This window comes from Silurus meridionalis, chromosome 16 (genome assembly GCF_014805685.1).
Source record: "Silurus meridionalis isolate SWU-2019-XX chromosome 16, ASM1480568v1, whole genome shotgun sequence".
Classification (NCBI taxonomy): Eukaryota; Metazoa; Chordata; class Actinopteri; order Siluriformes; family Siluridae; genus Silurus; species Silurus meridionalis.
In genome coordinates, this window is record NC_060899.1 from 12,114,891 (window position 1) to 12,139,142 (window position 24,252).

Below are 24,252 nucleotides of genomic sequence, written 5' to 3' on the forward strand. Positions count from 1 at the left end.
CCTGGAAACGAATTGTGAACTACATGAGCAGAATACTAACATACATATAACAAAATGCACACGGTGCACTGTGTTTCCCTACAGACCATTATTATTGACGCACCACCTGCTAAACTCTGAAACACTCTGAGAAGGTAAACACGGAAACATTTTAAACTAAAACAAAGAAAACACCATACAGTGTGTTTACCTTTTAAAAGTAATTTAAAATTGTTTTTTGGATTTTTATTGATATATTTGTATTTTGATGTAATATGGCAATTAAATGCACTAAATGGGTTTAGTTTTCACAGATATTCTTGTATGCAATTTTAGCAATAAAAATTGCTAATTGTTCTAAAATTGAAAGAATTTTAAGAGACCTGTCTTGATTTCTGTTGTATATCTTAATATTGCTCTTTAATAAAAAAGTACTTACTTGATTAATTGATTGAATAACTGGTAGAATACTCGATTACTAAAATAATCGATAGTTGCAGCCCTATACAATTGTGTGCCTCCAACTTTGTGGTAAGATTTTGGGGAAGAACCACATATGGCAGGAAAACTTAGGTGTCCCAATACTTTTTTTTCCAAAATGTATATATTATGAAGCTGGATGATCCAGTTGTTTTGTAAAGGTAGTGTGTCTATTTACAAACCTCATAATCAATGGAGATGCCATTGGGCCAGCTGATACTGACGTTGACCAGAACTACTCTTTCCGAACCGTCCAGTCGAGACCTCTCGATGCGTGGGTACTGACCCCACTCAGTCCAGAAAAGGTACCTAAGATACAAGAAAGGGTTTATCATGTGTAATGCGGATAAGACAACACCTATTAGAGCGTGTCTTTTTTTTTTTTTATAGCTAGGCAGTGTTCCGACTCTAATTATTGCAGGGTAAACATTTCTACATTAATAATGCTCCATTGCTGAATACAATCGAATGCAAAATTCTTCATGCACCCAGAGACATCAAAGACGCTCTCACTCACCCTTTCTCTGGATGGACAGCGATGGCGCGGGGTTTGTCCAGACCGTGAGAGATGACTACGTAGCGGAAGGAGCCATTGAGTCTGGCCACCTCGATCATGTCGAACCCTTGGTCTGTCCAGTAGATGTTTCCTACACAATGCAATCAAGCACCATTAAGCCAAGCAAAGCAAACAATTATAGAGAGCTCCGTATGCCGAACCTTAATTATGCTACAATTTTCAGCCTGAAGATATGTAATTACTGAAAAACTAGTGTACTCTAATGCTATAATGCACAGGTCTAGACTAGAAATTTAAAGCCAGAGTAAAAAAATTATAATTAGCGACAAGTGAATCGATATATACTATTCATGTCTATAAAGATATGCAAAACATCTTTCCAACCTGCGATCCAGTCAACAGCAATGCCCTCCACACGTCCGATGCCATTGGTAACAACGTCTTCTCTCCATGTCTGGTCTCTTTTTGCTCGGCTGATAGTGCTAAGACCCATGTCCACCCAGTAGATGGTGTCATTTTCTACACACAAACAGCATCAATTTATCATTTTGGAGAAAAGGCTTTATTTTACAGGCTTTTAAAAAGTTTGAATAGGATGTTTGCACTCACCCGCATGAAAATCAATGCCCACTGCCAGTGAGGTTCCAGACACTGGCACAAGGGCATCAGATTTGTCAGCTGGGTCCAGAGGAATTCCACGGATGCCCTCGTGCACAGAGTACAACAAGAAGGAACCCATACCTGCCCACAAACACACAAAGACTGGATTTACACAAGTAGACACACTGTCTAGACAGGCCACTGCTTAATACAAGGTCTTCCTGAACTGGTAGATGTTCTTTTTTTCCTCCCATGTAACTTCAACTCCAAATGTAATGCAAAGACATCGTGGACATATTAGCAATATCTAATTATCTGAATACAAACCGAAATAGTCAGGCTTATGTACACTGTACTATAACGCAACCATGCAGTTAAGTTACGGAGTGAGAAAATCACACTTAGCTAGCAAAGTTTATACGATTTTTAGCTTGTGGTTATTTTTATTTATTTATATCTCTTTTTTTTTTATCGCCCCACTGATCGCACTCAATGCTTTGTTGTTAAATTACAAGATACAATTCATCACCTCACTGATTACTGACACACGCCTGCATGGTGTGTCAGACAGTAAGAGAACTGTACCTTCACAGGACTGCTGGCCGCTCTTCAGGTTGTAGCCTGCCGTGCACATGCAGGCTCTGCTGGTGGGTGAGGTGGGCAAGCAAAGCTGAGAACAGTCCCCGTTGTTCTTAGTGCACAAGTTTGTACCTTCAAAACAAAAATAACAGTGATTTTAAAGCTTGGTACTGCCATTTATGGATACATTAGAAGTTCATTGTAGATAATTGTAGATTATTCCTATATCTATAGCACCTGTATATACACTGTATATAACTGTAATTTTTTGTGAAGAATCAACAACAAGTGGGACACAATCATGAAGTGGAACGAAATTTATTGGATATTTCAAACTTTTTTAACAAATAAAAAACTGAAAAATTGGGCGTGCAAAATTATTCAGCCCCCTTAAGTTAATACTTTGTAGCGCCACCTTTTGCTGCGATTACAGCTGTAAGTCGCTTGGGGTATGTCTTTATCAGTTTTGCACATCGAGAGACTGAAATTATTGCCCATTCCTCCTTGCAAAACAGCTCGAGCTCAGTGAGGTTGGACGGAGAGCATTTGTGAACAGCAGTTTTCAGTTCTTTCCACAGATTCTCGATTGGATTCAGGTCTGGACTTTGACTTGGCCATTCTAACACCTGGATATGTTTATTTGTGAACCATTCCATTGTAGATTTTGCTTTATGTTTTGGATCATTGTCTTGTTGGAAGACAAATCTCCGTCCCAGTCTCAGGTCTTTTGCAGACTACATCAGGTTTTCTTCCAGAATGGTCCTGTATTTGGCTCCATCCATCTTCCCATCAATTTTAACCATCTTCCCTGTCCCTGCTGAAGAAAAGCAGGCCCAAACCATGATGCTGCCACCACCATGTTTGACAGTGGGGATGGTGTGTTCAGGGTGATGAGCTGTGTTGCTTTTACGCCAAACATAACGATTTGCATTGTTGCCAAAAAGTTCGATTTTGGTTTCATCTGACCAGAGCACCTTCTTCCACATGTTTGGTGTGTCTCCCAGGTGGCTAGTGGCAAACTTTAAACGACACTTTTTATGGATATCTTTAAGAAATGGCTTTCTTCTTGCCACTCTTCCATAAAGGCCAGATTTGTGCAGTATACGACTGATTGTTGTCCTATGGACAGAGTCTCCGACCTCAGCTGTAGATCTCTGCAGTTCATCCAGAGTGATCATGGGCCTCTTGGCTGCATCTCTGATCAGTCTTCTCCTTGTATGAGCTGAAAGTTTAGAGGGACGGCCAGGTCTTGGTAGATTTGCAGAGGTCTGATACTCCTTCCATTTCAATATTATCGCTTGCACAGTGCTCCTTGGGATGTCTAAAGCTTGGGAAATCTTTTGTATCCAAATCCGCTTTAAACTTCTCACAACAGTATCTCGGACCTGCCTGGTGTGTTCCTTGTTCTTCATGATGCTCTCTGAGCTTTAAACGGACCTCTGAGACTATTACAGTGCAGGTGCATTTATACAGAGACTTGATTACACACAGGTGGATTCTATTTATCATCATTAGTCATTTAGGTCAACATTGGATCATTCAGAGATCCTCACTGAACTTCTGGAGAGAGTTTGCTGCACTGAAAGTAAAGGGGCTGAATAATTTTGCACGCCCAATTTTTCAGTTTTTTATTTGTTAAAAAAGTTTGAAATATACAATAAATTTCGTTCCACTTCATGATTGTGTCCCACTTGTTGTTGATTCTTCACAAAAAATTACAGTTTCATATCTTTATGTTTGAAGCCTGAAATGTGGCAAAAGGTCGCAAAGTTCAAGGGGGCCGAATACTTTCGCATGGTACTGTATGTATATATATATATATATATATATATATATATATATATATATATATATATATATATATATATATATATATATATATATATCTCAGTGCACTTGCTCACTAGCTCCTACACTTTTTTTTTTTCACTGGCCCGTCTTTATATTTATTTTGTTGTACTTACATAACAGCTTCTGCACATTTTTCATTGCCATAGCCTTTATATTTATTTCTTGTACAAATAAATATAACCTTACTATTTGTTGTACATATACACATTACATGTTGTACACATATCTGCATACTTATCTGCACAATTGCTCTTCTGGTAGATGGTAAACTGTATTTTTGCTGTGTAAATGTACTATGCAATGACAATAAAGAACAAACTAAATAACTACTACGATCTATCCATTTATCCATCTCTATCCATTCATCCATCCATCCATCCATCCATCCAACCATCTACGGTAATTTCTGGACTATTAAGTGCACCCATATATAAGCCGTACCCACTGAATTTGACAAAGATTTTTATTTTGAACATAAATAAGCCGCACCTGTCTATAAACCGCAGGTGTCTACACTGAAACTAATGAACTTTACACAGGCTTTAACGAAAGACAGTGTCTGTTACACGGTGTAACGGGTGAAATATGTTGTGGCTCCTTTAAGAGCAAAGCGGCATTTTGGGAACAGCCTTTTTCCGGTATTACTGCATGTGTGCAAGACCGAGGAATATGTCCATATTATTTTCTGATGCTCATTTCTAAGTTTCTCTGACTCACCCGTAACGCTGTTGCCAAGAAAAATAAAAAAGCACGAGTTTTGGAAACCTGTCTGTGCTTATATGATTTCTGTTGTAACTGGAGTTAGCACGCTATCCCATGACCCAGACTCAACGCGTTACAACGGCTTGTATCTAAACAGTAGCCTAGCAAGAAAGTCAATGTTCACTGTCTTCATCCTTCCTTTCACAACAATTTCTCTTAGGAGTTTATCTTTTGGCATCGCCGTGCGTTTAAAAATCAACACCGGTGAAAGTTTTTTCTTCCGATGCCGCAGCTCAGAACACAGGTGAGGTGCGTTTTTTCATTTCCGTTCGGAAATTTCATTGGTCTAATGTTATGTTGCTCAGTTTTTTGGCTTAAAGGTTGTGAAACCAGGAAAAACCTCGGAAAAATCCATATATTAAGCCGCGGGTTTCAAAACTTGGGGGAAAAAAGTAGCGGATTATAGTCCAAAAAAAAAAAAAAAAAACCAGTAAATGTGTGTGGGAATGACCAGTAAAGCCAATATTGTTTACTATACTACAAATAGACCCTCAGTGGAAATAACCCCATACTAGTGTTTACTGTCCACCTGTACAATTTATAAATGATGACACTTGTGCTTTGCCCGTCTTGGCTGCATTTAGGCTAATCGATCACATGCTAGGTGTGAAAAGCTAGTATGTTGGCTCTAGAGAGAATGTAGGGGTAAAAATGGTGCCAGTCACCTTTCTGTTGGACTGTCTCATTATAGATCTTCATATGCATCACAGGAGACGTGCCATTCCTCAGAACCTTCCAGTTGCTTCCGTCCTTCTTGTCACAAGTGCCTACCTGGTCCGTGCCCTGATCCGCCCACCACAGCTTGCTCCCTTCATACACAGATAACACCAAACAGATCAGTCATGAAATATTGGTTTGAGATGTTGGATTGACCTTTAAGAAAGAACAAAGAACTAAGAGGAGAAAAAAAGTAGTAGTCACCCATTATAGCAAGAGCAGTAGCTCTGGTGAGCTTGCCCTTTACACCTTCGATGATCTCCAGGCCCGTGCCATCCAGATTGCAGCGATTTATCGTGCTGTTGCCTGAACTGATCCAGTAGAGCCTTCCCTCATCAAAGTCGAGAGAGAGTCCTGTTGCACACCAGCAAAGAGCAGGGATTAACTGCATTCACCTCCTTGTACATTCCACAGATGACTTGCTGTTACATTTTACGAAATGCAATCAAACAACTTATGCACTAAAGGTTAGCCAAATATTTGGGAAAAAAAACACGGGTGCATTTAGATCTTAGCTCTGTGCAGTGCTACTATAGAAAAATCTCACTTTGGAGCATTTTGGTAGGTACAGCACTATACAGGGCAGATCACACACAAGATCACAAGACCTGTTATTTTAGAGGTGCACAGATCCAGCCGTCTAACAATCACAATTTTTTTTTTCTATGGGGTGCCAAGGGAAATTATTAGGGTGGCAAAACTGAACTGGTTCTTGTGGATTCAAGCAATGATAGAGTATACATATTTAGTGTAAATAATGCTGAGAATTTTTTAATTCACTGATTAACTAAAAGTAAGCAGTGCTTTGTTCGGGCTACACTTTGGTAGAAAGACGAGATTTCGTGCCATTATTTACGGGCACATGGATTAGGTCATCACACTGAAGTGTTGCTGCTGTAAATTGGTTGAGGAAAGTGATGATGTTCACAATGGTTTCCTATATTTTGTTCTCTTCAGATCATAGCTTTTCTTCTGGTTGCATTGCCTTAACTAGTGCCTGTTTATAGTTTCTACCCAATCAAATTTCAGCCATCACGTGCTGCCGGGGTTAAATGCCTTCAGAATCAGTAGCATAAACTATATTGAGGATGTTGCTTTAACCAATTAGATTTTAAATAATCCCCTTCGTTTCAAATCCTCAGCTCAAAAATGCACGAAAAACTGGAATCATTTAATTATGTTAATATCGATGCTTCTGCTAAAGATTGTAAATGCAGAAGGTGCAGTTGTGGCTGCAGTGAAAGGAGACTTGAATTGTGTTCAATGGGTTTCTTGCTTTAGTAACTCAGTGTTTTGGGTCAGGACTGAATCTGGCTAAGACCTAACGCTAACATGCAATGACTTTGCACTTAGATATGGAAGCCTGTTTCCACCAAGAAAAGTTCGCCTAATTGTGAATGTATTTCTTGCAATTCTCACTTTTTTGCGAATCAGGCAGCGCCTCCTAGTCTGTGGTGCTAGAAAGCTGTACAGTTTTTCCTTTCCAACAATGAAGGCATTTTGGAGTGTATATAATCTAAAACACAGTGTGCTTTAAAATAGTAAAAAATATACAGTCTATTTAAGACAAGTGTTTTTTAAAAGATTACTCACCCACAGGTCCTTTCTGATTGGTGAAGAGTAACGAGCGATTGCTGCCGTCCGTGTTGGCCATGCTGATGTTGTCTCCGTCTGTCCAGTAGAGCTTTCTGGAAGATAATAAATTGTAGAATTAAGCAGCTACAATTTCAATTGCTATTTCAAATTTTCATAATTTCGTAAGATACCATTGCACGTAACCACTATATTATGTAGAAAACTAAAATGGAAGAGATTAAAGTTAATCAAACTTTTGGAGAAAACCATCGGACATAATTGCAATCACAGGAAAGTATGCACACACAATGCTAACAGAACTACAAAAAAATAAAAAGCACATTTCACGTTGAATGTAACCGATTGCTTAATCTCTGCCTCGCTTTGAAGGTAACGGAAAAACATGCACATTTGATTCCCATCAGTAGTGTGTAATTGGCACTATTTTCAAAGCCAGAGTCCTGGCTCAAAGTCCCATCACACATGTAATTTACAAACTGCCTAAACACTGTGACCTTCCTCAGAAAACCCAAACAAAAAACACTGAAGCAGTAAAAAAAAAACCCTCCCTCCTCTGCTTTTGTGACTTCAAAGATCCAGGCTATCTTTCTTCACAAACAAACAGCCTCATCCCATCCCTTCATCCTTTCCTTCAAAGATTCCCCATTTCATTTCAACCACTTGTTTTCTTTGGAATCAGCCAAAACATATGGCCCAGGCATCTGCTCCTTTTAAAGGCCATTTCCCAAACAATGCCAGTTTCAACAAAAAGCAGAGACAACAAAGGACGTCAAAGAACGACGGTACTCTTTCAACATGGTATTTTTCTTTTCCACGATACATTACACATTTCCATGTGTGTGTGTTTAAATATAGCATGGTACTAGTGAAAAAAACTATTGTAGGGTATTGCAAAGGATCTCAGTGCCTTAGGTCATGACTGTGGCAATACTGATTCCTGAATCAGACTAAGAACTAATGCTAACATGCAATGACTTTGCACTTAGATAGGAAAGCCTGTTTCCACCAAGAAAAAAAGTTTGCCTAATTTATTTCTCGCAATTCTGACAGTCTAGAATTTGTCAGAAAGCTTTACACGTTAAAATTTAAATAGGCTACAATCGATAGATTGACCTGTGAAACAATGGATAAAATCATAGAGGATTGTGGTTTCTTCTAAAAACCCTCTTCTTCTGGAGAGAGCTCAGGAAAAGAACTCAGAATTGGTAGAAATAATGACGGAAAAAAAAAAGTCAGGATCAAGGCAAACTTTATGTGGCGGAAATGGGTTTCCCTACTTAGTTTTCAGATGACCTATCATACGACATGTGACCTATGACAATTTGTGGCCATTTTGTGAAGGTACCCAAACATTATCATCATCTTCTTCTGGCTGCTCCCATTAGGGGTCGCCACAGTGGATCATCCGTCTCCATACCACTCTGTCCTCTACACCTGCCTCTCTTAAACCAACTACCTGCATGTCTTCCTTCACCACATCCATGAACCTCCTCCTTGGCCTTTCTCCTTTTCTCCTTCCTGGTGGCTTCATCCTCAGCATTCTCCTACCCCATGTCCCTAATCTGCACATGTCCAAATCTCCCTCTCATTCACACACATGTACTCTGTTTTACTTCTTATGACTTTCATTCCCCTTCTCCCCACCTCTCCAGGATCTTCTCAACCTGCTCCCTACTCTCACCATAAATAACATCATCTGCAAACATCATAGTCCATAGAGACTCCTGGCTGACCTCGTCAGTCAACCTGTCCATCACCACTGCAAACAGGAAAGGGCTCAGAGCCTATCCTTGATGCAGTCCCACCTCCACCTTGAACCAGTCTGTCGTTCCTACTGCACACTTCACTGTGTTCACACTGTCCTCATACATGTCCTGCACCATCCTCACATACTTCTCTGCCACCACTGACTTCCTCATACAATACCAAGGTACCCAAACACAATGCTTCATAAACTGGGGCACAAACAGGAAATGTTTTAGATTATCACTACGTAGAATTGTCTCTCAATTTGATTCAAGTGTTTTACACTGATGCATTAGATTATTTTTTTGTTTGTTTTAAGTTTTAATAAAGTTATACACTTGGACTAGGCTACACATTTTATGATTTAACCACCATTAAGTTTAATTTTTAAAAAATGAACATTTGGAAAGATTTTAAATATAAGTCTAGCTGTAGACGTTCAAGAAATAGAATAACATTTTTCTATTAAAATCTGCAATATATAAGAATCTCACGAGTGTCCATTTTTTTTTATCTGGTCATGAAAAGAAACACAATGTGTAGGCAGATAATAAGAATCTCATTTAAAAAAAAAAAAAAAAAAAAAAAATCAAATCTCTGTTAGGAACCCATACACACAATATGGAAAAAGATATCGGGACACCGGACTTCTTCGGCCATACGTGGTTCTTTCCCAAACTGTTACCACAATGTTGGAGGCACACAATTACACAATGCCTCTGAAAGCAGTAACATGAAATTGTCCCTTCATTTGAACTAGGAGACCAAGACCTGCTTCTGCATGACAATGCCCTTGTCCTCAAACCTACTAAACACCGTTGGAGTGAATTGAAACACTGACTGAACCTCAGGCCTCCTCACCTCACCTACATAAGTACCCTTGTAGCTTATTGAAAACAAATCTCCACAGGTACTCATGAAAATCTAGCGGAAATCCTTTGCAGAAGAGTGGATGATATTTAAACTGTAAATGGCAAATAAATGTGCTGTTTTAAAAAGCAGATACAAATTTGATGATCAGGTGTATTTTTTTTAAAGACCTGATCTAATTTAGTCTAGCTTAGTTTTAGATGCAAAAACGAGCCCTATGATCTTCATATCAGGACCAAGTAAGTATTTCGAATTGAAAAAAACATTTCTGTGAGAGAAACAAGAGAAAAGGCGGAGCTTGCACTAACCCAAGCATGGGATGCACCACCAGGCAGTGCGGTTTGTCCAATCCATGGATGACAGAGTTCTTAAAAGAGCCATCCAGACGGGCCACGTTGATCTGCTTCTTGCTCGTATCATAGCTGGTCCAGAACAGGTTTCTGGACACCCAGTCTACAGCCAAGCCCTGAGCATTAGGTATATCTAAAAGGGGTATATAAATGACAAGCAATTCAATGAGTCAGCAGAAATCGGGATGAAAGTAAAGCAGAAAACGATCAGAGGCTCGAGCCATACCGGCCGACACCACGGTCTCCACCCCAGTCCCGTTAATGAAGGCTCGTTTGATCATCTGCGTGCGGACGTCGGACCAGTAGATGCGCTGCTCCTGAGCATCATAATCCACTGCTGTTACGTTATCGATCACAGGCACGGTGAAGGAGATGATGTAGTTGTAATATGGATTCTCGATGTCCACTCCTCTGATCTCGATCTGACGGGCGTAGAGTAAGAACTGACGAGACTCTGTGCGCGAGAGGAAAGGACAATTTTATTCACCTCTGGCAGATTGGGAAATGGGATGAGCGTTTTCCCTCGTTAACATTCTTCCCGATAGTGTTTACATAGCAACACAGCATTTCAGAGAGAGAAACACAGAGATGGAACGAACGAAAAAAAGAAAGCAAGCAGTAAATGAAGGAGACATTCTTTCCATCACATAAACCTTTCATTTTTAACAATGTGTTCAACAGGGTGTGAAGAAAGATAGGACAGACAGCTATGGAGAAAAAGCGAGAGACAAAGAATCAAACTGGAGACAACAAGTGAAAACAGATGATGCGTAAACACTACATTCATACATCTACATTTCACTGTTATATTAGATGTGTGTGTTTCTTTTCAGGCTACTCCTCATAAATGCAGACTCCAGGTCACTCTAACGCACTCGGCAGTGATGCGAGATCAGCGCAGAACGCAGCACAGGTCACATGCAGAATACTAAAGAGTCTTCCTGATTCGGTGTTTCAGGACACCACTGTCATGCTGCAGAATATTAAACAGTGACCTGGACTCAGTACAGCAGGGAGAACAGGCCGTGCTGCAGAATACAGAACCCAAAACGCAGAGACACGACGCTTCCGCTCCCAAGCATCAGCGGAAAAAAAACCCGTTTCATTCACCAAATGCGATTCACTTGCTTTCAAACGCTAAAACAGACCATCAAATATCATTTAGAGGACTTCAGTTGTGTCCTACCATAGCAGGTGTGTTTGTCTGTCTGCAGCTTCATGAGGTGGGGGCAGGCGCAGGAGAACGTCTGGTTGTAGTTGATGAGGCAGAGGTGCGAGCACGGGCCTTTGCCACCGTTAGCAGCACATGGGTTTGGAGCTGTAAAGTAAAAACACAATGACAGTGTCAGGGAAAAAAAAAAGAAAAAAAATGTGCTGTAGGATGAAGATTTTTACATTTTTACATTACTGTTACGACTTCAGGTCAATCGGAAACGTGCCATCTCCAATCAATACTGAGTTAGACGTCACGTGTGAAAATATTTTTTTCAATAATAAAAAAAATATTTGAGAAGCATAAAGCCATGATCAAGGTACATAGGCAAATTATCAAGCAGTACACAGGCAAATTATTCCATACTAATCATTCAGTTTCAACACAATCAGAAAAAGTCTACTGATTTTAATAATTTTCTGGCAAGTTGGATTTTCCTTGTGCTTTCTTTTATTTTTTTGCATAATCAGTTTGTGAGCGCTGAGCAGTACTGACCCTGAGGCTGTCTGGATGGATGATAAACCTGCAGGTCAAACGGTTGAGTGTTGGTCCTCTGCACCACCGTAACGTTGTGCCCCGTCCACTTGTTGGCTTTAGCCAGTGTGTTAGTGCGCCAGTCCGTCCAGTAAACCTCTCCCCCGTACATGGTGACAGCAAACGGGTGCGACAGGTATTCGTGTCCCCGCAGCACCTCGATCAGGCTGGAACCATCGTAAGCAGCGGAGTAGATGGCGTCGGACCTAAAGTAGGGTTTAGCAAAGAGCATCATGATGAGAAAATATGAAACCTTTTAGCTAGCACTAACAGTTCTTCATGCTTCTCATGAACTGTTTTTTGAAATCGTAGCAGAAATGTTCCTATCAGAATCTTTAGTTATTAAAGGATGTTTGTGGAACTGGGTGTTGGAGTGTAACCCACATACCGAGCATCAATCCAGAGAATGCGGCGCTCCAAGTAATCCACAGTGAGCCCGTTCGGCCAGCCTCCAATTCCTGTTTCTCTGTGAATGGTACGCCGGCCGTCGCCGCTCATGGAAGCGGCCTCGATTCGAGGAGAACTGGCATCCCAGTCTGTCCAGAACAAGATACTGAAAAACATTGTATAATATGAGGTTTAATAAATAAAGCAGAAGACATTAATCTTGATATAATCTCTTTATTTAACTTTCTTTCAAAATGTTTTCCATTATTTAAAACTTTCATTAATTTGAATATACTAATTAAAAGAAATATTAAATGGCAGGTTTGTTGATAACAAAAGGACATGACTAAAAAGGTCAATAGATCATTCTATATAATCATGTGTGTGAGTGTGTGTGTGTGTGTGTGCGTGCGTCTCACCCATCACGTGGGTCAAGGGCGATGGCTCGTGGATGCTCCACTTCTCCAGCGAGGAGTGTCGTTCGCATGGTTCCATCCAGCTTGGCCACCTCGATCTGGTCCAAGTTGCTCTCCACCCAGTAGATGTTTCCAGCAATCCAGTCCACAGCCAGGCCCTCAGGAGTGGCCAGACCATACTGTATCACCACTTCAAAACTGGTCAAGGCTACAGGAAAGCAAAGACAGACAAACATATGACCATATATTCCATAAGATTTGTTAATAGAGCTGTCTGGAGTGTGATGAATTCATTCCAAATGTATTTAATAGGGTTGAGGTCAGAGCTCTATAGATTTTCTAATCTATCCCATAACGCATTCTCTCAGCACCACTGCTGCTACGTGAATATGACGTATCACAACACTACGGAGACCGAGGCAGGTCCTGAGAGTCACACAGAATATAGATTTACATGGCAGAGGTAGAGCTGCATCTTCCTGGAGACAGAACGGGAAAAGAACATCTGATTTAATTCTCTTTTTTCACTTTTTTGGAAATGGAAAAATATAGCCAAGCTAAAATAAATACTGCATGTCGGATGATTGCAAAGATTGCATCAAAGATTGCATCTATGATGGAGCTTTGCATCGTTGCCCATCTCGGATACGGATCTCGGGAACCACATCCGTGACTGAACACAAACCATCTTCAGCCTTGCGTTTTATAACACATTCCATTTGTCTGGTGCCATCTTTCACAGGTGGAGTGCCATTTTTAGTTTGGTTGTTTGGCTCCTTGAATAGCATTTACTTTGATAATGATGGGTGATGATTAGGGCTGCAGCTATCGAGTATTTAATCGGATAAGACGTACTTCATTAAAGAGCAACACTAAAATAAGACCTTTTTGTCTCAAAATTAATAAGTAATTTGTTGAATAAAAAGTATTAAAAAAAAGTTTTATTGCTAAAATTAAAATCTGTAAAAAGTAACCCATTTAGTGCCTTGAATTGCCATATTACATCAAAATGCAAATACAAGTTAAAAAAATCAAATAAAAATATAAAACTCAAATTAATTAAAAAAGAAAAAAAAAGTTAGACGCACTGTTCAGTGTTTTATGTTTTAATTTGAAATGAACGCAGACTTTGGAAACTTAGTGTTGTTTTTTTTTATCTTCTCCTCGCTGTTTTCTTTCCATTCCTTTATTTTTCATTCTTCAGCGTCTTCTGTGTTTACCTGTCTAGGGGTCTCATTTATTAACATCGCACAAAACAAGGCTGAAAACGTGCGAACTTTCCACGCAAAAAGGTGCGCACCTGTAACTACACTCTGAACCCTGTGTTTCGCGATACTGATTGCGGATACTAAACCTTTGTGTGGAAAGTGGCTTACGTACACGTTTATAAATGAGACCCCAAAGCGGTCCAGAGTTTAGCAAGTGGTGCGCCAGTAATAATGGTCCGAGGAGAAACACGTAGTAATAAGTGAACTGGAATAATTTACCTCGATCCTTTTTTGTTTTCGAAATTACTCGAGTTCCTCGAAGAATCCTTTCAGCCCTAGTCATGATTTTGAAGGTGCTTAGGAATACTGTCTTGTACCAGATCTCCGGTCCATATTAGACCATGCGTTACATTACAATCTCTGATGTATGTCAGTCAGAATCTATGATGTACTGTACTGTTTCTCGGTCCGATTTTAGAAAACGTGATAAATCTCTTTTGTCGTCACAGAAAACTGAAAACGAAGCCTTTCGAAAAAGATCACGGGAAATGACGCTCATGCACAGTACAGGGATGTAAGTGTTTTCAGATGCTTCAGTGTGAATGAGAAACTTTTGGGAAGTGATTTAAAACAGTATGAATGTTTGTAGAGGAAAACGGGGTTTTCAAATATATCCGGATGAGTGTTTGTTTTATAAAAAATATTTTAGAAAACCGAATAGGGCAATAGTATGGAAACACATATACTGTGTTTTTTTTCATACTAATCCAGACCTGGAAATCACTCCAATCAACTCCTGCATGTTGGTAAGTTTATAGAGCTCACATCTACACTAGGGATCTTTATATTGTTGCCCATATCTGATACGGATCTCCAAAACCACTGATGCAACTGAACAAACCATCTTCAACCTTGCATTCTATAACACGTACCCTTGTCCTGTGCTATCTTTCTCACAGGCTGAGTGCCACGGAGTATGTGTGCAGCTATAAGCCAGAACGCATGTACTCCCACACACACACACACACACAGGCAATTAGGAGGCCAGGCCAGTGCTCAGCCTGTTTATTATGGAGCTGGAGACAAGGTGGCCTCTGCACTCAGAAAGTCGAGGAGAAAAGCTCTTTGTTGCTTTGTTTCCCTGCTGGCAGCCATGTTGGCACTGATTTTTTCCACTAGCTATGAGGTGGATCCAAAATCAGACTTGGACACTTTCGGCTGCACAGCGGGTTTGGATTGAGTGAGTGTCTGTGCATGTATGTGTGGATTGAGAACATTGTGATTCTAACTAGTGTGTAGAGGCAAAGACTGGGAGAACTGGAATGCTTTTTGCAGTTACAGTGCTATAATGATTAAGGCATATAGAAGTGAAGGGTTTGCCCACACAATAGGCAGAAAAAAAAAAGAAATGTACATTTATATATAAGGTAAACCGCCATCAACGGCAGTCCTGTTCAGGCGCATTCGGAGCCGACAATTAAACGACTAAACCCTATTATCTCAGATTTAATCTTCTTTTCCCCCTCAAGCTATTATTCAGGTCTTTAACTGCACGTTATTGAGAACAATGAAGCCCACGCCTGCACCCACGTTATGTTAAATGCACCGAGCAGAGCTTTAAGTTTTAATCGTTGAAAGGTGCAATTTGTATTGGTTCTAGTCCTCTATATATGGTAATCATATCGAGCAATAGTGCTCAAATCTTGAGCAGCCAGGGAATTTCAACAAACCCGTCTCTCTCAATAGACGCATCTTTTATATAATTGATTATTAAAATAGAGCTTTTCGTTTGGACCCCTGAGTAAAACGGGTTGTGATTTTCACCACTGGAATAGCTTTTTAAAAAATTCTGACAAAAGTTGCTTGGAACTTTATTGCCTTGAAACAGACAACCAACTGGATTTTTTTTTTTTTTTTTGTAATTTACATATTACTGGGTCAAAAATTTGGTCTGCCAATGAAAAACACAGTGCTGTTCCAAAACTATATGGAGGATATTATAGAAGAAATTGAGTCAGATGGCAAAAATGGAAGGCAATTCATAGATTTGTTTTTTTCTCACCTCCATTTTCAGACAGTTTGCCACGATAGATTTTGTCCTCCACCACATCGGTCCAGTAGAGGGAGCTCTGGTTGAGGTGGAAGTCCAGGGCGATGGTGTTCCTCAGGCTGGGCACCAGGACGCTGAACTCGCCTTTGTACAGGTCTATGCGGCGGATCTCGTGCCGATTTGAAAAAATGATGAAGGGCTTGAAAGGGTCTAGAGGGGACACAGATCGCATACAGAGGACTTGTTTCAGGGCCGTGTTTTTTGAACTCGTTTTAATTCCAGCAGTTGAAGGAAAAAAATACAAATACAACTAAGACCAGGCCCAGTGAATGCTACAGCACTGAAGCTCATTTCCTCGCTCATTCCAAATCCAGCAGCAACTATCCTCTTATTTATGGTCACTTCACTAATGCAGCATGAAGCAAACAACTGAAGCGTTGGAAATCATTTTCGATTTACAGCAACTTCGACCCGATCCTTCATCCCTCATCTCTCTTAGTATGCATCCACTTATTCACCCAAATCAGTAAGAATTGAAATCATTGTGCGTTCTAATTTAAGACTCTATATATAAAAAAAAAAAAAATGGTTGCAACAAGATTATGAGGAAATAAAAAACGACCGGACAAATGTAACTGTTCATAGACCATGAATTAAAACTTTCTCATTTTCACAATAAATGAGCTCGCTTTTTTTTTTTTTTACAAGAATATACAGATCATTTATTGAAACTCTAACAAGCAGATAACAGAAAACACTTAAAGTAATTACGAAATTGTGCCTTCTTTTAAACAGCATCATTTGATTGACCGAACCTTTTCTGGTGGTTCCATTTACATTTTTTTTTTAACAAAAGCCCTGAGAGTACATATGAGCTATTAAACACTACAGTGGAGGGACATCCCAAATGAAGTCGAACATAGTCGGCCCCCTTCACTCACCGGTGCTTTTGCAGCTCTCATGGTCAGGTTCCAAAGCCCAGCCTTCGTAGCAGGCACACTTGACTGTGGCTTTCTCCTGGATGCAGCGCTGACTACACTTCAGGTGCTTGGCGCAGAAGCTCTGGATCTGACAGGTCTTGTTATCAGAGCCGAGCTCCATGCCAGTTGGGCAAGAGCACAGGATGCCCTCCCCGGGGGCGATGGTGCAGTTATGGCTGCAGCCGCCATTCTCCAACGAGCAAAGATCTGCGTTAAAGTGAGAGAACAAACATCTGTAGTGAAATCTGGAAAGACAGCGCCGTCAGAAGGCAAATTATCCCAGAGGGGTTTTAAAGACGCCGACTGACACGCAGATCGGCGCCGGTGAGGAGGGGCTTACCGCAGAGCTTCTCATCCGAGCCGTCGGGACAGTCGTCCTTGCCGTCACACAGCTTTCCTGCAGGCAGGCAGATGGAATCGTTATGGGCGCATACGTGGTGCGAAAGTTTGCACAGCAACGCCTCGCAGTTATCTTCGTCCGAGTGGTCCTCGCAGTCGCTGTCTCCGTCGCACACCCACGCCTTGCTGATGCACTTCGCTGCAGGCAAACCAAGACAGAAGTCAAATCGGTATATATAAAAATAAATGGAAAAAAAACCCCAAATAAATTAATAAATAAATCATTGTTATTATGGATATTTTATAGTCATTGTGGTTTTCTTAAATATGGAATTTGGTACTAATACTAATAAAAGTTAGATAGATAAATGGATAGACAGATTTATTTAAGAAATACAAATTTTAGTCATTAACCTGAATCCCTGCAGGCGAACTGCGCGGACGGGTTGCACGTGTGCGTAACGCCCTCGCAGTGCTTCTCATCGGTGTCGTCTATGCAGTCGTTTTCTCCATCGCAGCGCCAGCGCATGGGGATACACAGGCCATCCAGGCGGCACTGAAACTCGTCCGAGTGGCAGCCTCCAGGGGGCCTTGTGGCTGCGAAGTCAAACAAGGAAGACATTTTAATAACTTAATCACTGCAGTCACACAGTCATTACGCCACCTCAAATAGGATAGGGTTATCAATTAGAGTGGGGAAAAAATTATAGACAATTAAAGTTACCAAAGGAGGAGATACCGAAAATGTTATAATAATACACCTGAATCAACACAACCGCAGGTTTGGCAGCCAAGTGTGTTTAGAAATGTGTGCGTGTTGATCATACTGCACATCTGGACTTGTGCAATAGACGCATTCCCGTTCTCATTTTCGACAGACGCTTCCCGTGCGTAGACGGAGAGCAGCACGGTTGTGAAATCCTAAATAAATGCGAGTCAACAACTAAGATAATAAAAAGAATCAAATCGATTTTGCAACAGCCAAATCTGGGTTTCTACAGTCAGCTATATGTCAGCTTCACAGCTTGTTACAGAAGAAAAAGTTTTGCAAAACTACGACCTATAGAGTTTAATGGCTTTATAAATATATAGTTTATGTTCCTTGGGGGTGTGTGGTATAAGATAGAGTCAAGAGTAGTTCTGTTCTTGCAACTTGGAAATGTCCTGCAACTGCTATTTTTTTTTTGGAGAAGGAGAGAGAGAGAGAGAGAGAGAGAGAGAGATGGACGAATAGACAGACAGATACAGACAAACAGACAGACAAAAAGATAGAGAAATAGAGAGAGAAAGAAATAGATAGATAGATAGATAGATAGATAGATAGATAGATAGATAGATAGATAGATAGATAGATAGATAGATAGATAGATAGATAGATAGATATCGACAAATAGACAGACAGATAAATAGATGGATGGATAGATAGATAGACAGACAGACAGACAGACAGACAGACAGACAGACAGACAGACAGACAGACAGACAGACAGACAGACAGACAGTGCTGAATTTAAAGCACTTTATAGAACAGTAGAAAAGCCTCCAACAAGAAAACTTAAGAATTGCTTCCCCAGCATCTACTGGATCACAGAACCAAAGCCAAAGTTCTTGATGAAGCTGGTACAAAGAAAAAAAATTGAATCTTTCCCATAGTATGTCCTTTCCCCTTTAATGAGCTGGTTCATACATCGCTTTTTATTCGCAATTTTCAACCCTACTGGTATTAAACCATTTTGATAGTTTTCTCAGATCCAGTGTGTGCAGGACACAAAGACATTTTGTGGAAGGTCAAATTGCACTTTTCTAAAAAGGTATCTGTTGTATGCTGAGAAAAGTCCTGCTGAGAAAAAATGCATTCTTTTCATTCCAGATCATAGGTAGGAACTCCTCACGGTAGTGTACATCTTCACTAACCGCTTTGCTAGCTCAAGTGTGGAGTAGCGATCTTCAGACAGTGTTACACAGGAAGCACTATTTCAGTGCTGACAGGCCAGCATTCTTAAAATACTCTCCCCCAGGAAGTGAAGTCTGGGACCAGACATGGATTCAGGAAGTGAAATCAGATTCCACGATTAAACCGTTTCCACAGTGACTCTGTAACTGCTCCAGATGTTCTGGCATGACAAAACTGCAGAGAAGCCAGATGGGGTTTTTTTGTGCGTGTTTTTTTGCAGAACGGGAGGAGGGTGTCGAAGGAGGGCACGCTCACCCTGGTTGGTGCAGTTGGCGCTCTTCTCGTCGCTGTTGTCCCCGCAGTCGTTGTCTCCGTCGCAGGTCCAGTACTCTGGGATGCAGCGGCCGCTGTTGCATTTGAACTGCACGCTCGAGCACGAGTGACTGCAGCCTGCTTCATCACTGTTGTCTCCACAGTCATTATCTACACACACACACAACACACTCCTTTTACACTGCTAGAAATGTGACGTGGCAAACTGTAATATTTTCAATAGAGCTCAAAAAAATAGAGAAAAAAAAACTGTTACAACCTAATAATAATAAAGCTGTTGAGGCAAATGGTTACTAGTTAATGATAAGTAGTAGTGACTAGTAACAGCATGGGCTGCTTGTTAATGGCTAATCGAGTTTAAAGGGTGAAATTCTTATTACAGTTACTGGCAGTGACGTCTCCAGAAGAAAGAAAGAGGAAGGAAAGGGGAAAGAAAAAATTTCCGATTGCAATAAAACTGCATGGAGTAAACACAAGTGCTATGATGCAGCCCTAAATGTGGAATGAACAATAAGGTCGAAAGGTTCACTCACCATTATCACATCGCCAGTTGACGTTGATGCAGCGCCCGTTGGCACACGTGAACTGCGTTTGTGGGAAACAAGTTGGATAGGCTGCAGTCCCGGAGAGAGAGAGAGGGGTGGGTGTGATTTAAAAAAATAATAAAGAGAGAATACGTATGAGCGAAAGTATGAGAATACACAGCCTTGACAACACGCAGCCTGAAGCTGTAACGCTCACTATGAACAGTAAGGAGCCCATTAATAGAAAGTAAGCAGCGCTGATTTTTCCATCAGGGAAGCTTTGCAATAATGATTATCTTCTGAATCATTACTTATTCATATATCATCTTCTAACAAGCTTTCCTTCTTTGCAATGAGGGTTCGACTATAATGAGAGATTTAAAAACTACATGGGACTCTTCTACACTCATTCAAGAGGCTTCTGCTTCTCTGAGCAACAGCAAGTCATTTTGATGTGGGAAGAAATCCTCACTGTCCAGTTCTATAGAATTCCATGCATGGAGAAAAAAAATACAATGTCAATGCTAACCGCAGGAAGCTGGTTCATCCGAGCGATCCCCACAGTCATCGTCCAGGTCACACGTCCAGGTTTTAGGAATACACCGGCCGCTGGCACACGGGTGCTGGTTAGGAGGACACGTACGAGCTGGCACAGAAACACACACACACACACGTCTCAATTCAGAACATGGAGCCGACTTCTATGATACCGTTCCCCAATAGGTGATACCTGGAAGTCCGTTATTCCATACTGACTGTGCGTCTCGTACCTGAGCAGGTGGTGTTCGACTCGTCCTCGTTGTTGCCGCAGTCGTTATCTCCGTCGCAGAGCCAGCGCATGGGGATGCAGCGGTTGTTCTGGCACTTGAAGCGATCAGCAGGACAAGTGTGCTGGTCTGACAGAAGGAGGAACAAGATATATTGTGTAACCTACTGGTGCTGGAAATCCAAACACCTGAAAAGACTTATTTTGTCTTTGTATAATCATAGTGACCTGAAGTTATTTGATGGATTATATTACAGGGAGTCCCATAGTTATGATGGATTAATTTACAATGTTTCAAATGTTGCAATGAAGAAAGAAAGCAATATGAAAATATAGTGTAAAAAAATAAAATAAATAAAGCGCCATTTTAATTTCCGTATGATACGTTGGGACGGTGCCAGGACGTGCACATCTTCTGCCTTGTGAGATGTCTTACTCTCGCCAGCGGTCGACAGAGTTCAGTTGTTAGAGCTCAGGTTTTTTCCTGTGTTTTTGGTGTTTCAAAGCCCAATTTTTATCTGTTGTCTTTCTGCTTGCCATCTGCTTCACCGGACACAGAAACAGAGGGCGTCCGGCTCCGCCATTCACTCGCCTGTTGCTACATACTGTACATATATTCTGTAAAGTTTATACATTGTGATAATGTTAATTGCTCTAAAACTTTCTTTCGGATTCTCCCATTAGGGGTTGCCACAACAGACCATCCGCATGTTTGATTTGGCACATGTTTTTACGCTGGATGCCCTTCCTAACACAACCCTCCCCATTTATCCGGGCTTGGGACCTGCACTAAGACTTGTGCAACCCTAATGGCTGGGGTTGGTTCCCTGACCGGGGATCGAACCCGGGCCGCAGCGGTGAGAGCGCTGCATCCTCACCACTAGACCACCAGGGAACCTTGTAGTGTTAATTGCTCTGATTTGCTAAATCATGTACTGTCATTTGTTTTTAACGCATCTCTATCGTAACTTGGGGACTACCTGTGTTATAGTAGAACTGTGGACTGTTTTAGAGTAAAAAAAAAAAAATTGGGTTAATTCATGTGAAAAAATCACCAGCACCTTTTCAACATGGACCTTTGCAGAGACATTACCTCAGTGGAAATATCAGCAAATTGGTGACATATAGATGAAACCACCAACACAACATGGTTTGGGTCAGTATGGGTCACATGCTTTAATGTGGCATGTCTCTGAAACTAATTTCTTTTTCCAAAAAAATTAATTCAACCATTTGGTGTACTCATGATCATAGACAGTAGGCGATAAGATCTGGTGACCGTGAAGACTACAGCATAGGATTTACATGTCCATTAAACCAGTTATTGAACTTTATTGCACTGTGGATGATGGAGGGGTCATCATGAAACGGACTGTCCCATAAAAAGAGAAGTGTTTCACTGAAGGCTAAAAGACAGGGTGGTTATTGGGCGTTGAACTTAATGATTAGGGTACTGGACTTTAGATCTGAAGGTCGTGATTTTAAATCCCAGCTGCACCATGCTGCCACTCATAGGGCCCCTGAGCAAGCACCCTTAACTCCATAGCTGCTTAGTTGTATGGCTGAAATAAGCAAGAGAAGACTCACAGCAGAGATCAGGAGCCTCGTCGCTTTTGTCCAAGCAGTCGTTGTCTCCGTCACACTTCCAGCGTTCCTGGATGCAACGGTTGTTCTTGCAGGCGAACTCACCAGGCTGGCACTGAGGCGGCGGGATGTAGGACGGATTGGCTGTGAAGACAGCATTGCAGCATGAGGTTTTAAACACAACCGACAGCTATTAAAGCGAATACGAGTTCATTAGGAAAATGAGAATACATACAGGACAGATTTAAAGGCAACGCAAAAACACACAGTTTGTACAATGTATACATGTGTACATTTGTGCTGTCTAGAATAAATAACCTGAATGCTTGAGCAAGAATGGAGGGTTAATGAATTAATAAAAAGTAGATATGCCTCATTATTGCATTGATTAGCTGAATGTTGGTGCCTCGAACCTAAAATTTCCCCTTCTCACTCTTAACTAGAGTAATGGATCTCTAACTTTTCATAACCAGAAATCAAAATTCCACAGATCCTCTTTTGTGTGAACATGGATCTTGGAACATGTAACATGGACCCCTAATAATGTGGGTTGCATAATGTGAAATCTGCAGACAGCTTGACCCTCTGGGAATCCCCAGAGCCTACTTTAAAAACCATTGCACTACAAAACAAACTGTGTCTAAGAACTCATACCTTTACAGGTCTTGTTGTCGAGGTCTAAAATTTGGTCATCTGCGCAAGCACACGTAGGACCTACTGGCGTAAGCAAGCACAGACTGCTACAGCCACCATTATTGGCTCTGCATGGATTATGGCCTGGAGCTAGAAAAAAAAAATGCACACAACAAAAGACACAACAGGTCAATCGAGGACAAGAGAATTAATATCCCAATGTTAAAACAATTTACATAATTACACGTGATATACAATGCATCCAGAAAGTATTCACAGAGCTTCAGTTTTTCCACACTTTGTTCTAATACAGCCTTATTCCAAAATCAATTCAATTCATTTTTTCCCTCAAATTTCCACAAACACCACCCCATAAAGACAACACGAAAGAGGTTTGTTTAAAATAATATAAAATTCACATGTACATAAGTTTTCACAGCCTTCGCAATAAAACTCAAAATTAAGCTCAGGTGCATCCTTGAGAGGTTCTGCAAAGAAGAATGGAAGAAACAGCTCAAAAAGAGTTTTGCCAAACTTGTAGTATCAAACTCAAAAAAGACTGGCTGAGGCTAAAATTTAGTGCCAAAGGTACTTCAACAAAGTATTGAACAAAGGCTGGGAATACTTATGTACATGTCTTTTTTTTTCTTTTAAATACATTTGCAAAGATTTCTATCACATTGTCTGGAGTAATGTTTGTACAATTTTAAGAATTTTAACAAATATATTATAGTAGCAATAAACAGTCTGTAACCCAGAGCATTAACCACTAATCCACCTCTGCCCTGCCTTGAGATAAACAGCATTTCAGTCAAATCTCTGAGAAAACTGAAAAATGGATGACATTTGAATGAGTCAATTAACCAGAGATGGCAACAGTACACACACCAGAAATCGACATAAGGCTGGTATTGGAATTACAGCTCTTTTGAACAATCAGAATCAAGAATACCATGTAAAATTATAATATAGGCCTCTTTGGAACATACTTTCAGAAATGTATCCATGCAACTTTAAGACACTTAAATCACCCAAGATGATAATTTTCTAAAACCCATCTATCTAATTAAACAGCTACTCCTTTTCTGCAAAAAGAGTTCAGTACTTTGTTGCTGCTGGGCGTCGTAGGTACGGATCTCGTAGATGGGTGGCCGCTCGCTTCTCAGCAGGGTCACCTTCTTGGTCACCACGTCCAGCTTGTAAATGCCTCCGATGCGGTACTCGTTCCAAAACAGAAAGTTCTTATAGTGGCACAGGCCGAATGGGTGATTTAGCTCCTGCCCCTCGTACACCGTCTAACCAATCGGCAGGACACACACAAGAGGTTTTCTTTTTTAATCACTA

The 24,252-nt window shown here is 40.8% G+C and overlaps 1 protein-coding gene and 1 non-coding gene across 4 annotated transcripts in view; both read right to left on the reverse strand.

Moving 5' to 3' along the window:
- The window catches only part of lrp1ab (low density lipoprotein receptor-related protein 1Ab), a 120,604-nt gene that overhangs the window by 32,894 nt on the left and 63,458 nt on the right, over positions 1–24,252 (reverse strand). For all 3 annotated transcript variants that reach the window (XM_046869194.1, XM_046869193.1, XM_046869195.1), the window contains exons 14-38: positions 24,014–24,203; positions 22,930–23,058; positions 22,279–22,419; positions 20,696–20,821; positions 20,455–20,571; positions 19,935–20,015; positions 19,384–19,551; positions 17,589–17,771; positions 17,176–17,373; positions 16,797–17,042; positions 15,868–16,065; positions 12,601–12,805; positions 12,183–12,347; positions 11,756–12,000; positions 11,234–11,365; positions 10,274–10,501; positions 10,006–10,180; positions 7,079–7,173; positions 5,690–5,839; positions 5,434–5,577; positions 2,162–2,287; positions 1,586–1,717; positions 1,361–1,495; positions 977–1,106; positions 642–768 (exon numbers count right to left, since the gene is read on the reverse strand). In XM_046869194.1, coding sequence (XP_046725150.1) covers positions 642–768; positions 977–1,106; positions 1,361–1,495; positions 1,586–1,717; positions 2,162–2,287; positions 5,434–5,577; positions 5,690–5,839; positions 7,079–7,173; positions 10,006–10,180; positions 10,274–10,501; positions 11,234–11,365; positions 11,756–12,000; positions 12,183–12,347; positions 12,601–12,805; positions 15,868–16,065; positions 16,797–17,042; positions 17,176–17,373; positions 17,589–17,771; positions 19,384–19,551; positions 19,935–20,015; positions 20,455–20,571; positions 20,696–20,821; positions 22,279–22,419; positions 22,930–23,058; positions 24,014–24,203 — 3,966 coding nt within the window. The remainder of the gene's footprint in view (positions 1–641; positions 769–976; positions 1,107–1,360; positions 1,496–1,585; positions 1,718–2,161; positions 2,288–5,433; positions 5,578–5,689; positions 5,840–7,078; positions 7,174–10,005; positions 10,181–10,273; positions 10,502–11,233; positions 11,366–11,755; positions 12,001–12,182; positions 12,348–12,600; positions 12,806–15,867; positions 16,066–16,796; positions 17,043–17,175; positions 17,374–17,588; positions 17,772–19,383; positions 19,552–19,934; positions 20,016–20,454; positions 20,572–20,695; positions 20,822–22,278; positions 22,420–22,929; positions 23,059–24,013; positions 24,204–24,252) is intronic.
- Positions 21,515–21,586, reverse strand: trnae-cuc. Its single transcript has one exon. It is a non-coding gene; the product is annotated as a tRNA-Glu (tRNA).